Below are 16254 nucleotides of genomic sequence, written 5' to 3'. Positions count from 1 at the left end.
GGTGGAGAGCGGTAGATTGAGTGTCTGCAGGCAACAGTGAAGAATGGTGTAGAGCGGTACAATAATGAGTTTCTGCAGGCAGCAATGAAGCATGGTGGAGAGTAGTACAATAATGAGTGTCTGCAGGCAACAGTGAAGCATGGTGGAGAGCGGTACGATGAGTGTCTGCAGGCAACAGTGAAGAATGGTGTAGAGCGGTACAATAATGAGTGTCTGCAGGCAACAGTGAAGCATGGTGGAGAGCGGTACAATAATGAGTGTCTGCAGGCAACAGTGAAGAATGGTGGAGAGCAGTACAATAAGGAGTGTCTGCAGGCAACAGTGAAGCATGGTGGAGAGCGGTACGATGAGTGTCTGCAGGCAACAGTGAAGCATGATGGAGAGCGGTACGATGAGTGTCTGCAGGTAACAGTGAAGCATGGTGGAGAGCGGTACGATGAGTGTCTGCAGGTAACAGTGAAGTATGAGGGGGAGGTTCCTTGCAAGTCTGGGAATGCATTTGAGCAAATGGAGTCGGGAGATTGAGTGTAGCATTAACACTGACCAATGCTGAGAATCACAGTTTGATGGTATCCATCATGCAGTACCATCAAGAAGGCGTCTGATTGGCTCCAAATGTATTCTGCAGGAGGACAACGACCGCAAACATCCAGCCAATGTCATTTAGAACTCTCTTCAGTGTAAAGAAGAACAAGGAGTCCTGGAATTGATAATTCAGCCCCACAGAGTCCTGATCTCACATCATCCAGCCTGTCTGGGATTACATGAAGAGACAGAAGGATTGGAGCGAGCCGACATCCACAGAAGATCTGTGCTTAGTGCTCCAAGATGTCTGGAACAACCTCCCTTCAAAAACTGTGTGCAAGTGTCCCTACAAGAACTGATGCTGTTGTGAAGGTAAAGGGCGTCGCAGCAAGTACTGATGGGATTTAGATTTCTCTTTTGATCATTCACTCTGCATTTCATTAATTGACACAAATAAGCTATTAACACTTGTATCTGTGACAGTACTCTTACTTTGCAGCATTGTCTCCATCCTGCCTACCGCTTTTGCACAGCACTGTGCATGTCTAGAACAGCCGTGTAAATGGGATTTATTGCATTCAGACCTTTTCAGGAATTCTATAGAAATCTGTGGTTTGGGAGCTACCACTACATAGAAGAAGTTGCTATGGAGGGCTGCTGATCTGTTTTATCGCACTCTGTAATGTATTGTCATGTGATTTAAATGTCATTTTACATCATTTGCAATAGCGGAAATGTTGCATTTGGATCAAGTTCAGCACCCCTGTTCCTGCATAGTAATACCACATTTAGTCGGCCAGCAAGGGTGTTTCTGGCTATCGCTGTCCATGGTGCTGCATAGATGGATGTGGGAGGGGGAATGTGAACCAGCCTTCATTCATCTCACAGATTACTGACATTTCCATGTTCGGATACCCTGTAATGTGTTACTAGTAAAGATGAGCAAGCATACTCGCTAAGGACAATTGCTCAATTGAGCATTGTCCTTAGCGAGTATCTCCCCGCTCAGGAGAAAAGGTTCGGCTGCTGGCGCAGGTGACAGGTGAGTTGCGGCAGTCAGCGGCGGGGAGAGAGGGAGAGAGAGATCTCCCCTCCATTCCTCCCCACTCTCCCCCGCAGCTCCCTGCCCGCCGCCGGCACCCGAATCTTTGCTCCCGAGCGGGCAGGTACTCGCTAAGGGCAATGCTCGATCGAGTAATTGCCCTTAGCGAGTACGCTCGGTCATCTCTAGTTACTAGTTACTTTCAATCAATATCACGACTGAATCCCCAAATCATCTGTTCTCTCTGTAACGGCTGCCGGGTCTTAGATCTGATAATGGCCGATTACATTTTCATCCATTGTAAATGTACCTTTTTTTTAATAAATTATCATAAATAAGTAATTGTAAGTTCTATGGCTTTGCTTGCTGACTGTTTCCCCTCCTACAGAGCTTTGGGTGTGTCGGTCACAGACTATACATTTGAGGACTGCCAGTTGGCTTTAGCTGAAGGACAGCTCCGGCTCCCATCGGATACATCTCTTCTGGAGTTTGCAAGACTTGTCAGAAGTCTGGGGTGGGTCACGTTACCTAATGGTCCTAGCTGTCCTGCAGGTGTAACTTTTTTTTTATATACTAGCTGATGTACCCGGCTTCACCCGTGTTAACTTGGTACAGGTGTTTACCGGTTGTTCGCACAGAATATTTTATGAAGTCATGGTTACTTCAGAGGAACCGAGGAATACAATATGTATACACATAGAGGAGCGTTAGATTCTCCTCAGGCTGCATGTACTGATGTCCCTGTGCAGAATGTCAAAGTATTGACATATGGTAGCGCCTTGTATCATATATATGTAGATCAAAGTGGATTTACACTCAACTGATGCACGGTGGAATTTCCCATGTGGTGGCTGGGAATCCACCGGCACCCAGTTTCCTGGTCTGTGAATCTTCTTTTTCCTCATCTGATATCCAGATTTCTGGAGAGGCGTCTTGGAGAATATAAGCCCACTGGGATCCCATATAAGCCTGCTTTTTTCCCATTTGCATCTGCAGAATGTGCCACCCCTTCCACTCTTCTCACTTTTTACCCAAAAAGGTAACGCCCCTTTTTATTCAAATTTCCCCCAGATTGGAGGTTGCAGCCCCTTTTTTGCCTCAAAGGCTCCATCCCTGCAGTCCATGGCAGCTTCCTTGTATACTCTACAGCCTTTCAGTATATTCTCCTCATTATATACACATAGACGTGAGGTAGATTCACCTCAGTATATACACATAGAGGCGAGGGAGATTCTCCTCGGTATATACACAGAGAGGCGAGGGAGATTCTCCTCGGTATATACACAGGGAGGCGAGGGAGATTCTCCTCGGCATATACACAGGGAGGCGAGGGAGATTCTCCTCGGCATATACACAGGGAGGCGAGGGAGATTCTCCTCGGCATATACACAGGGAGGCGAGGGAGATTCTCCTCGGCATATACACAGGGAGGCGAGGGAGATTCTCCTCGGCATATACACAGGGAGGCGAGGGAGATTCTCCTCGGCATATACACAGGGAGGCGAGGGAGATTCTCCTCGGCATATACACAGGGAGGCGAGGGAGATTCTCCTCGGCATATACACAGGGAGGCGAGGGAGATTCTCCTCGGCATATACACAGGGAGGCGAGGGAGATTCTCCTCGGCATATACACAGGGAGGCGAGGGAGATTCTCCTCGGCATATACACAGGGAGGCGAGGGAGATTCTCCTCGGCATATACACAGGGAGGCGAGGGAGATTCTCCTCGGCATATACACAGGGAGGCGAGGGAGATTCTCCTCGGCATATACACAGGGAGGCGAGGGAGATTCTCCTCGGCATATACACAGGGAGGCGAGGGAGATTCTCCTCGGCATATACACAGGGAGGCGAGGGAGATTCTCCTCGGCATATACACAGGGAGGCGAGGGAGATTCTCCTCGGCATATACACAGGGAGGCGAGGGAGATTCTCCTCGGCATATACACAGGGAGGCGAGGGAGATTCTCCTCGGCATATACACAGGGAGGCGAGGGAGATTCTCCTCGGCATATACACAGGGAGGCGAGGGAGATTCTCCTCGGCATATACACAGGGAGGCGAGGGAGATTCTCCTCGCCATATACACAGGGAGGCGAGGGAGATTCTCCTCGCCATATACACAGGGAGGCGAGGGAGATTCTCCTCGCCATATACACAGGGAGGCGAGGGAGATTCTCCTCGCCATATACACAGGGAGGCGAGGGAGATTCTCCTCGCCATATACACAGGGTGGCGAGGGAGATTCTCCTCGCCATATACACAGGGAGGCGAGGGAGATTCTCCTCGCCATATACACAGGGAGGCGAGGGAGATTCTCCTCGCCATATACACAGGGAGGCGAGGGAGATTCTCCTCGCCATATACACAGGGAGGCGAGGGAGATTCTCCTCGCCATATACACAGGGAGGCGAGGGAGATTCTCCTCGGCATATACACAGGGAGGCGAGGGAGATTCTCCTCGGCATATACACAGGGAGGCGAGGGAGATTCTCCTCGGCATATACACAGGGAGGCGAGGGAGATTCTCCTCGGCATATACACAGGGAGGCGAGGGAGATTCTCCTCGGCATATACACAGGGAGGCGAGGGAGATTCTCCTCGCCATATACACAGGGAGGCGAGGGAGATTCTCCTCGCCATATACACAGGGTGGCGAGGGAGATTCTCCTCGCCATATACACAGGGAGGCGAGGGAGATTCTCCTCGCCATATACACAGGGAGGCGAGGGAGATTCTCCTCGCCATATACACAGGGAGGCGAGGGAGATTCTCCTCGCCATATACACAGGGAGGCGAGGGAGATTCTCCTCGCCATATACACAGGGAGGCGAGGGAGATTCTCCTCGCCATATACACAGGGAGGCGAGGGAGATTCTCCTCGCCATATACACAGGGAGGCGAGGGAGATTCTCCTCGCCATATACACAGGGAGGCGAGGGAGATTCTCCTCGCCATATACACAGGGAGGCGAGGGAGATTCTCCTCGCCATATACACAGGGAGGCGAGGGAGATTCTCCTCGCCATATACACAGGGAGGCGAGGGAGATTCTCCTCGCCATATACACAGGGAGGCGAGGGAGATTCTCCTCGCCATATACACAGGGAGGCGAGGGAGATTCTCCTCGCCATATACACAGGGAGGCGAGGGAGATTCTCCTCGCCATATACACAGGGAGGCGAGGGAGATTCTCCTCGCCATATACACAGGGAGGCGAGGGAGATTCTCCTCGATAATATACACAGGGAGGCGAGGTAGCATGTAGTGCCAAATTTCACGCTTGTACAACACTGGGAAGTTACATTACATAGGGGTACACTTACTTTTGCACTTAGCATTGAATAATCGAGTTGTGACCTCTTTACTTTTCCTATGTATGACCTAAAGAATAGTCGTGCCAAATGTCATGTTTGTACGACATCGGGAAGTTAGAGAATTAGCAGACAGTCATTATATAAATAAATCTATTTTAGTAATGTTACATAATAAAGAACTGTCGGAGCTTTCCATCCTAACGCCTCCTGTCCGCGGCACGCTCCGATTTTACATGTGGATTTCTGCAGCAGATGCACTGTGAGTCTTCATTAAATTGTTTTTTTTTTATTGATTGCGGATTGCGGTTTTTCCATGCGGTTGTACGTGGATGCACTGCGGATCATCCGCACGGAAAAAATCCGCAAACCCACCACCTAGCCTGTCCCCCACCTCCCTAATTGATTTTAACCTTCAAATCCGCAGTGTATTTGGATGCGCTGCGGATTGTAAGCTCCCATAGAGATGAATGGAGCACATCCGCAGTAAAATTGAGCATGCTGCGATTTATTATGTGTGTGGCATCCGCCAATCAAATAAAAACAAATCCACAGGTGTTAAATAAAGTGCGAACGCCCAATGCTTCCCTATGGGAGGCCACACACGGCTTCATCAAATCTGCCCTTGGACACTGGGCCTTAGGCCTCCTGCACACAACCGGGTCTGATCCGGCACGCGGGATCCAACCCTGTGCTCGGCCGGTGACCTCGCTTACCTGTCCCGATTCTGCTTTATCTGTACTGCGGTAGCGCTGGCTGGCGCACATGCAGTAAAGGTTATGCCACGCTGTCGCTAGGGGATGTTGCTGATCCCATGATAATTGGAAGGGTCGCGGAACGCACGGCTTCTATTGACTTCAATGGAAGCTGTCCAGGCAGAAACCGCACGGAAATGTAGCATGCTGCTATTTTTCTGCCGCGAGCGAAAATCGCAGTTGATTTCCGCTCGTGTGCAGGAAGCAGCGGTTCTCCATAAGAAGCTATGGGAAATATTTACTGTGAAATCTGGGAGCAGCCGCCGGCCACGGATTCCACAAGTCAAATTCGCCCGTGTGCAGGAGCCCTAAGGCCTCCCTCACACAGGGCGTTTGCAGAAACGCAGCGTTTTGCAACGCTGCGTTTACTGCAGATTCCGCCCCGTTTCGGCAGCGCTGGCATACTTTATGCCAGCGTTTTGGCTGCGTTTTCAGCTCGGCTGAAAACGCAGCCAAGAATGCTGAAAAGAAAAAAAAACTAAATACTCATGTAGCCGCTGCAGTCCGGGTCGCGGCCGCTGCTCTCTGCCGCTGATGCGGGCTCCCTCTGCACTCAGAAGTCTATTGCCAGCAATAGAGTGCTGTGATTGGTTGTCGGCGCTTGCTCGATGCCCAATCACAGCCCTTCATTGACTGTCTCAGCCAATCAGAGCTTGCCGGCGCTGATTGGCTGAGACAGTCAATGAAGGGCTGTGATTGGGCGCCGACAACCAATCACAGCACTCTATTGCCGGAGCCGGGGTTCTCAAACCTGGCCTCAGTCAATAGACTTCTGAGTGCAGAGGAAGCCCGGATCAGCGGCAGAGAGCAGCGGCCGCGACCCGGACTGCAGCGGCTACATGAGTATTAACTTTCTTTTTTTCTCTCTACCTAGCTTGGGGCAGATTTTCGGGGTAGGGCTTCTATTACAAGCCCTCACCCCGAAAATCGGCGAGCGGTTAACGCTGCCAAAAACGCGGCACTAAGTGTTGCCGCGTTTTCAGCAGTGCTAAAACCGCTGCCCATTCATTTCAATGGGCGACGCAGGGCTGAAAACGCCCCAAAATAGAACATGCATCGCTGTCAAAGCGCAGCGTTGGGAGGCGCTGTGTTTTCAGCCCTGTGTGAGCAGCCCCATTGAAATGAATGGGAGTGTTGTACAGCGTTTAGCGCTGGGCTGAAAAGGCAGCGCTAAACGCTGTATAAAACGCCGTGTGTGAGGGAGGCCTAAGGCTGGGTTCACACGGGGTGGAAATCACGCGGAATGCCTGCAGCGGGACCGCACGGAAATTCTGAAAGCTTTCTGCAGCGGAAAAGCAGCTCCAAGGCGGCTTGTCCGCCTGTATTCCTCTGCGGCCATCTCTCCCCATAGAGAGCCTGCAGCAGAAACAGCTATACAATTGACATGCCGCAGATTCGAATTTCTCATGGCATGTCCGTTTAAGCGCGGCTTGGCCGCAGCGGACTGTCCGTAGCATGTGGAGGGGATTTTTGCAAATCTCATCCACTTTGATGCTGAGTCTCGGGCTTAAGAGTGCAGGTGGAATCTCCGTATGGAAAGTCCGCAGCAATTCCGCCCTGTGTGAACCCAGCCTTAGGCCGCCTGCGCACAGGCCTGATAAAGACCTACATTTAGAGGTCGAAACGTCGTGCCAGCCATTTTAATATTCTGCATGTGGGTTCCCGCAGCGGATTCCGGCTCTGTCTCCGGCCGACAACCCCACATACCTTCTTTTGCTGTACTGCGGACTCTCTCCTTCGGTCATGCGCAGTACAGATTTTTTTTTTACATGCTCGTTTTTCTCGCGACGTCGCTAGTCGATGAAGCGGGTAGCCGCAGCCTATCCGCATTATCAATTGCAGACGGGCCGCGGGTCGGACGACTTCCATTGACTTCAATGGAAGCCGACCGTGCGGATTCTGCACAAAAATAGAACATGCTGCGCTTTTAAATCGATTCCGCTATTAAAATCCATTTGTGTGAAGCCGGCCTTAATTGACGACGCAACTGAAACAAAAGCTACTGAGCCGCTCGCTCGCGAGGATGTACACGATTCTCGGAAACCTAGAATGGGGAGGGGTCTGTGAGACCCCACAGTTAGGGTTAACCTTGTGGTGGCTGCAGCTATTGGTGAGATCTGTAGAAGTGCGGCAGAGATGGAAAACACTGTGTAGGTACAGACAGCTGCAGCAAGGGTAATAAGCTAAATAGCGCGCCAATTATAGTATATAAAGTCATTTTTTACTAATTGTCGTTGTTTCCTTTTCTACAGCTTAAAACCAGAGAAGCTCGAGAAGGAATTGAAGCAGTTCTCTGAAAGTGCTAAGAAAAGAAACGGGGAAAAGATAAACTTACAGGAATTCGCAGAGTATTTATCTCTTCCAGTAATGGAGAAATTAGAAGATCTATTTGCCTTATTTGATGAGGTTTGGTTTTCAGCTGCACTAATTGAAATACGTTATGATGCTTTGTGGCGTGCGAATCCCTATGATGCATGTGGTAGAATTAGTATTACAGAGGGTCGCAGAATGGGTTCAACCCATTCCATGCTGCGGTCAATGCAACCTCAACTTGCAAAAGGTAGACTGATTTGGCTTCCTCTGTCACCCATCGGACCACCACGATGTCATGGCAAAGTCCCAATGGGTTAATATGGCACCCAGAGGCTTGAAGAATATAATACACTGCTATACCGAACTACTGCAGTGTATTATAGAAATGATGTTTTGTTCACAGAAGTTTCCTACTGGAACAAAATTTTAAAAAAAAACACTTTCCCCACTTGCTATCTAAAAAATAGAAAATACACCATAACTTTGGTATCGCTATGTTCGTTATGCCCTGCATATAAAATGTTTACATTATGTGATAATGACTGTGATAAAGGTGTGCATTATGCTCCAAAAGTAGGACATGGTGGATTTTCTTCACACACCTATTATGCGCACGTGAAAAACGCAGGTCTGAGCGGCCCAGTGGAAATCAATGGGGTTGAAGCACGGCATATTACTCTCACACAAAATACGCGCTTAATACGCAGGTTAAATACTCTAGTGTTTAGCGCTAAAAAATACAACTCATCGCGCCGGAAAAAACAGAACCTTCATACAGAGCCGCGTGAAGAACTTTTAGGTGTGTTTGAATGCAGTGATTTAAAAACTAAAAAGTTCCAAAAAAACCCCCAGTATATAAATTTGATATCGATGTGAGCATACTGACCCACGGAATTAATTTAATAATATTTATATTGCATGGTGGGCGGGAAAAAAAAGTAAAAAATACGGTAATCTTGGCGTTGCTGGGATCGTGCCGACCCAGAGAATACAAATATCACATTAGTTGTTCTGCATGCCGAATACTGTAATCATGAAATGACAAAAGGGGAATTTTTCCCCCCAATCGCACTAAATAAATAAGTTGTATAATACATTATATGGACCCCAAAATGATACGATTAAAAAATATACCTTGTCTTGCAAAAAACAAGCCCCTCCCCCCCCCATATGTCTGTTGTAAAATGTAACAAGTTATAACTCAAGGAATGTAGTGATGAAAAAGCTGATTTGGGCGTTAGGCCGCCAACCGGCTTTGGTAATAATGGGTTAAAATTCCTAATTGCTTTTATCTCCATACTATGTCAGAAGGAAGAGAGTGTCATCGATCTCCGGGAGTACGTGATTGCTCTGTCTGTTGTATGTAGACCCTCCAAGACACTAGAGACCATACAGCTGGCTTTCGAGGCAAGTAGCCGTTTTCTGCTCCTTTACTGAAAAACTGTTTATGCTATTGATATTATTTCTTAAAGGGGTTGTCCAGGAAAGACCTATTGATGACCGGTCCTCAGGAAGTTTATCTGCTGGGGTCCATCGCTTGTGACCCTGGCTGATCAGCTGATCGTGCGCCCACTATCAGCGTCGCAGTACACAGAGGTATTGACTCTAGTGACCGGCACTGGTAACTACAGGTGCAGCTTCCAAACAATGGCCAATAGTTGCGTACCCGAGCCATAAACTATTGATGACCTATCCTGAGCATGAAGTCATCAATAGTATTTTCCTGGAAAAAACCCTTTTAAAGGGGTTTTGCCATTTAAAAGAAACAATCGATACTTGCTTATCCCTCCCCTGTCAGCATTCTTACCGCATCTTCTCCTCCCTCATCATGTTCTCCTCCCTCATCATCTTCTCCTCCCTCATCATCTTCTCCTCCCTCATCATCTTCTCCTCCCTCATCATCTTCTCCTCCCTCATCATCTTCTCCTCCCTCATCATCTTCTCCTCCCTCATCATCTTCTCCTCCCTCATCATCTTCTCCTCCCTCATCATCTTCTCCTCCCTCATCATCTTCTCCTCCCTCATCATCTTTTCCTCCCTCATCATCTTCTCCTCCCTCATCATCTTCTCCTCCCTCATCTTCTCCAGACCTCCGGTTTACCTTGCCAAAAGCAGTCTGGATCCTCTTCTTGTTATGGAGCGCTCATTCTCTGCAGCCTTCTTCCTACAGGTCAGTGTACCGGTCACTAGTGATGTAGCATTCACTGCCTAGGAAGGAATGCTAATCTACTGCAGAGACTCTGCATGTGCACCGTCTTGCTGCGAGAGTTCATATACTATTGCAGAGACACCGTGCATGCGCAGTCACTGCAATAGATCAGCACTCCCTGCTAGGCAGTGAATCCTACGTCACTAGTGACCGGGTACACTTACCTGCAGGGAAGAGAATGCAGAGATTGGACGCTTCATCACCGGATGAAGAGGATCCGGCCGGCTGGAGGGGAGGTGACCCGGGGACTGGAGGAGCCAGGAGAAGATCGGTGAGGTGAAGATCTGGTAAGGAGTCTGCCTGGGGAGAATAGGGAAGTATAGAATTTTTATTTTCTACTGAAAGAACCCCTTTGATGCTTTTATCCTTTTCTAGACTTTGCGACCATGTCTGTTTATGGCAAAGTGCCACATGCTTATAGATGCTGAGAGCCACGTTTGTCACGGTCCCCTGTTCTAGCTCCGCTTTACAAGGTTGATACTTGGAAGGAAAAAAACTCCTAAGGATATTTTTAAATCACCCAAGAGAGAAAAATGTTTTTTATTTGTTTACTTTTCTTTGATAATAATAATCTTTATTTGTATAGCGCCAACTTATTCCGCAGCGCTTTCAGGCACAGGAGAACACAGACAATACAACAATAACGTGATATACAATCAGTTTGAAACAAACAGGGTGGGGATGATACAGGAGGTGGAGAGCTTTGTGGGTGAGGAGTGTAAATTTAGTTTTGCAGTGGATGGGCAGCCAATACAGCGATTGGCATAGTGCAGAGGCGTCTGAGTAAGGGCTGAATAGAAAAATGAGCCTAGCTGCCTATTTTAGTATGGATTGGAGTGGAGCGAGTCTGGTGCCGGCCGATGAAGAGCAAGTTGCAGTAGTCAAGTTGGGAGTGGATGAGGGCGACAACAAGGGGTAAAGGAGAGGTCAGAGTCCAATGTGACCCCAAGGCAGTGGGCATGGTGCCAGACACTGGAATGGAGATGTTGAGGGGAGGTCGGTTGGAAGGCGGAAAGATGAGAAGGTCAGTTTTAGAAAGGTTAAGTTTGAGAAAAAGGGATTAGAGACAGCGGACAGTTGGTGATATTTTGCAGGAATGGTCCAGAGATCTCACGAGAGGAGGTGTATAGTTGGGTGTTGTAAGCGTAGAGATGGTATTGGAGGCTGAATTTGTGGATGGTTTGTCCAATTGGGGCTGTGTAGATAGAGAAGAGAAGGGGACCAAGGACCGAGCCCTGGGGTACACCAACAGCGAGAGGAAGTGGAGAGTAGATAGAGCCAACGAAGGAGACACTGAAAGAGCGGTCAGAGAGGTAAGAGGAGAACCAGGAGAGAGCAGTGTCCTTTAGACCAGTAGAGCGGAGCATACTGAGGAGGAGGTCATGGTCAACAGTGTCAAATGCAGCAGACAGGTCAAGGAGGATTAGTAGGGAGTAGTCACCTCTCGACTTTGCAGCCATCAGGTCATTTGATACTTTTGTAAGGGCAGTTTCGGTCGAGTGTAGAGAGCGGAAACCAGACTGGAGGGGGTCGAGGAGCGAGTTGTCAGAGAGAAAGCATGTAAGGCGGGAGTAGACCAGGCGTTCCAGTAATTTTGAAAATGAAGGGGAGGTTTGAGACTGGTTGAGGGTTCTTCTTTTTTAACAGCGGGGATATGATGGCGTGTTTAAATGAGGAGGGGAAGATGCCAGAGGTCAGTGAGAAGTTGCAGATGGTGGTGAGGTGGGCGATGACAGCCGGAGAGAGGAACTGGAGGAGGGGAGGGGGTAAACCTGTAATGCTCCATCAGTTATGTCCAATAGAAATGGGTGATTTGAAAGGATAGCTTCACCTTTATAGAGGTCCCTTCTCCAGTGAAATCCCCATTGATCTTTATGGGAATCTTCCTGTTCTCTGGCAATTACCCTGACTGCAGTGTTAAACGCTGTGGAGGACGCTCGGCTCTACGGTGTTATCTGACGGTCTTCCTTGTCTTCTCTCCTGTAGATGTACCAGTCAGAAACAGATAAAACTATAGTAGAAGAGGAGCTGGCCGTGATTCTGAAGACGGCACTAGGAGTGTCAGAACTGAATGTAACAGATCTTTTTAGAGCAATAGATGAGGAGGAGAAGGGGAAAATAACATATGGTAAGCCATTTATTCTTCAATGACTTTATGTTCCGGTCTACTTTATGGGGTCTGTCCATTGGGGTGGACCTTGCACGACACGAAGAGGGATGGTGTCTTCGGAATATACTTTATTTTTCCTGTATCACTATGAATCTAGTAGTTCTCAGTTTTCGCTCTGACGACAAAGTCTAGTAATAAACTGACCCGTCCTGTGCAGTAAAGAAAACTTCTCAGCAGTCTCATTATCATCGCAGGCAGGATTATATATAGCAGCGATATATAGATAACACGGGGTCCACCATTCACAATACTCGGTAATTATAGACAATAATCACAGCTCACATCTTTCCCCTTCCGGTAGAAAATATACCTAGCCACTTGGAAACCTTTTTAGAAACAGAAAATGTAAAAAAAAAAAAAAAAAGTTTAACACAACAACTTGACTTTAACCCCTTAAGGACCAAGCACTATAAATTTACGGCACTTGGTCCTAAGCTTTAATCCCAGCCAATAGCAAAAATACGGTGCAGGAATAAAGCCTCTGCTTCGGTAATCGAGCAGAAGCAGTCGGGTCCTCGGCTGTTAGTAATGGCTGAGAACCCGGAGGAGGAGGGAGAATCTGTTTTGAACCACTTCTGCCTTTTTCTTTCCTGGCAATATAGCTCTCTATGAGCGCTATGTACTAAGAAGTGAAAGTGTTTCTTCCACTACGTGACCCGGTGGGAGGCCCCTGTTACAGTGGAGCTACAGGGTCCTAGCAGACTCTGATCAGCTCTGCCAGTGACTGATGTCACTACAGGGAATGTTTCCCCCTGTAACTGGGGCTCCGATGGATACCCCAGCTACAGTGGTAGGGTAGGGTGTATATCGGCCGGCGTTTTCATGGCCGGCCAATATATGCTTCCATCTAAGCAGTCTCCCCCCCCCCCCCCCCCCCCCACACACACACCTCCTCGGCTTTTACTCGGGTCGGCTAATACTCGAGTATATAGGGTATTTAAAATTGTGTTTTTCTGCTGAAAAATTCCTCTAAAGTGCTGCCCACAAGGGGTTCCCGGCGTTTGCTGTCCACTGCCTGTTGTCATGTGAAGTCCATCTCTAGTAGCAGGAAACTAGACAGAACAAAGGAGATGAAGGAGGTTGATGACTTGTGCTGCCCACTGAAGTCTATAGAGAAGGGAGGAGGGGGGAGATTCACAAAGATCTTGAACCTGAAATTTATAAGGCCAAACCCTGAGGCTGGACTGCTGAAAGTCTCTGAGGATTCTGATCTGCGAGTGCAGTGCTGTTATCGGGGCAAATTGCCAAAAATATACATTTCTACATCCAGCCTAAGAATGTGCGGGAAATGTTCACTAATTTCACGTACAATTCAGACCTCCAGATGTTCTGTCACAGCTTGTATTGTAATCTGAAAATGTTGTTGTCAATTATTAATGTTTTCCTCCTGTTTTTCTCTGCAGTGGACTTTGACAGGTTTGCTGCTTTGAACCCACATTTTGCTGAAATGTTCCTTTATCCAAATATGATGGACTCTGAGCCCTGTGCAGACAGCTGTCCTGTTACTGCGCCGAATGGCTTCTGTACCGACTTCACACCTGAAGACATGGAAGAATACCATAAAGAACAAAAGAAACTGAACTGAAGCTGGAACTACATCTCCCTCTCCTGGTGAGGGGCATATTTGTATCGTACCTCTCAACATAGTTAAACCCACCTATATTTTTGTTTGTACCTTTGTGAAAACTTCCGTTTTTTTTTTTTGCTTTCTTGGTTTATGTGTTCTTTAGTACAATCAAAATGTTTGGAAAGCAAAGATGGAATTTGGTCTGAATAACTTCGCTGGGGGTACCGTGTGTATAAGGAAGAACCGGTGGGGTCGCACATGGTAGTCAATCAAATACTGGACTTCATTGAAATATCTTCTAGTTTTCATACCTGGCCTGCAGTGTGTGCTGTGATCTACGCAACAGATACCAAAAAACGGTGCAATGTGCCTTTTTTTTTTTTATTTTTACAACAGGCTTGCAGTGTAATAACCATGTTAATGTTCAGTCCTTATACTAAACCCTGGGCTGTGGCGCTATGAGCCCTACCACAACACCGGGACATTAGTCGGAGCTCTCCATGGGTCTTTAATAGAGATGAGCGAGCATACTCGATAAGGCAAACTACTCGAGCAAGTAGTGCCTTATTCGAGTACCTGCCCGCTCGTCTCTAAAGATTCGGCTGCCGGCGCGGGTGACAGGTGAGTTGCGGCGGTGAGCGAGAGGGAGAGAGAGATCTCCCCTCCGTTCCTCCCCGCTCTCCCCCACCGCTCCCCGCCGGCCCCCGAATCTTTAGAGACGAGCGGGCAGGTACTCTAATAAGGCACTACTCGATCGAGTAGTTTGCCTTATCGAGCATGCTCGCTCATCTCTAGTCTCTAACCCAACAAACGTACACACTGTTTGCATAATGGGACTTCCCCTTTGTACAATCAGTGATTGGACAATATTAAGCATGATTTAATGGATCTGGCCATTGTGATCACTTAGCAGAAGCAACCATGGCTATTGCCTGACTTCCTTCGCCACTATAAATTCGGCATAGCCGGGAGTTCTTTGATTTCCCCAGGCACCAAATATGCCTCTAATGCAGCTTTGTAACGTTTTTTGGTATTTGTTGTAACGTGTCTGTCTTGGAGCTCTCTAGTTGTCCGGCTTTTATGGCCCTCAACAAGTTTCCTGTTGTTTTAAATATGATTGCATTGGACTATTAGAGCTCCTCTGCAAGGACTGGCCACACATCCGAGATGTAATGTGTCCTCCATATGCTGTACAGAGCGTGCATGAACTGTTTCCTACGTGACGTCTTGTGCACTTTGGTAAGTTCTTCTCTAGGTCACTCTTTTTGCTGTGTTAACCTCATTGCTTACTGAACAAACTTTTCTTTGAAGTTACATGCATAGTTTGTTTTCTCTGTGTTGCACATTTACATAGTATTATAAGCAGTTGTCATTGACAGGTCATTTTCTTGTTAACAAGTATTAATGAGTTACAGGTCTCCCATTACAATAAGGTTGTTGTAGGTTCTTACAAAAAAACTTAGATAAAAGTTAATCCGAAATTTAATGGCGTTCCTGTTGTCTGCGCAGTATTAGTCTAGGATTATATCGTTTTTAAGGCACATTTCCACCCAGAAGGTAAAATAACCATTAGTGAATCATCAGTAAGAATGGTGGCTCCGAGTTTGGGTAGTTTTTATATTTTGTTTACTCCTTTTTAGTATTTGGCGTTGACGGCCATTTTTAAAAAGGTGACAACCAGGAAGTGCAACCATATTTGTCACCACCATTAAATCCGCTCCTTAGTAAATCCCCCGATGCTTCTGATCCTACCGTGCCCGATTCCCTGCTACTCCCCATTTCCTGCTGCAGCAGTGACCTCACCGACACCAGAGCATGCACTACAGCCAATCCCTGGCTGACTTTGGTTGATGATGAACTACAGCGGTCCTGTTGTCTGGATGTCATTGCTGCTACTGTAGGAAGAGCAGAGCTGTGGTGGTCCGGGCACTGTCAGAGCAGGAGCCGCCGGGGATCGGCTGAGGCGAGTATGGCTTCTCTTATGTTTGTGCAGCAGGCTTACCAGATTTGCCCATTTTCTTCTGCCCGGATAACCCTTTTAAACATGTTGCGGAAAGTACAGTTTCTGAGAAGCTTATTCAGAAGTGTCATCCAATATGGCTGCAGTTCCTATTTTCACTCTTAAAAATGGCTTTTGGAGCAAAACAAATAAATGCTAATATCTAAGTAAGCAAACCTGGTACACCGTGTTATGCCCAGTGCAGGGTGTGAGGACTTGGGTGTCCTCTCAGTACTCAAATAAGGGAGATGGAATAATACCTCCACAGCGTCACCTATTGGAAGGCAGCATTCCCTCATGCCAAAGGCAGACTCTTTATACAAGCCTTGCAACAATGACTGGGAATTAAAAGCAAAGCCA

At 47.7% G+C, this 16254-nt stretch overlaps 1 protein-coding gene across 1 annotated transcript in view; it reads left to right on the top strand.

Moving 5' to 3' along the window:
• LPCAT1 (lysophosphatidylcholine acyltransferase 1) overlaps nt 1–15381 on the top strand; it is an 84991-nt gene extending 69610 nt beyond the window's left edge. The window contains exons 10-14 of the mRNA XM_066579206.1: nt 1956–2081; nt 7889–8042; nt 9258–9356; nt 12145–12286; nt 13732–15381. Of these exons, the coding sequence (XP_066435303.1) occupies nt 1956–2081; nt 7889–8042; nt 9258–9356; nt 12145–12286; nt 13732–13913 (703 nt within the window). The 3' untranslated portion in view covers nt 13914–15381. The remainder of the gene's footprint in view (nt 1–1955; nt 2082–7888; nt 8043–9257; nt 9357–12144; nt 12287–13731) is intronic.
• The last annotated feature ends 873 nt before the right edge of the window (nt 15382–16254 follow it).

The sequence above is a fragment of the Eleutherodactylus coqui genome, chromosome 9 (genome assembly GCF_035609145.1).
Source record: "Eleutherodactylus coqui strain aEleCoq1 chromosome 9, aEleCoq1.hap1, whole genome shotgun sequence".
Classification (NCBI taxonomy): domain Eukaryota; kingdom Metazoa; phylum Chordata; class Amphibia; order Anura; family Eleutherodactylidae; genus Eleutherodactylus; species Eleutherodactylus coqui.
Note: the sequence above shows the minus strand (reverse complement) of the source record. Positions and strands in the feature narration are given on the sequence as shown.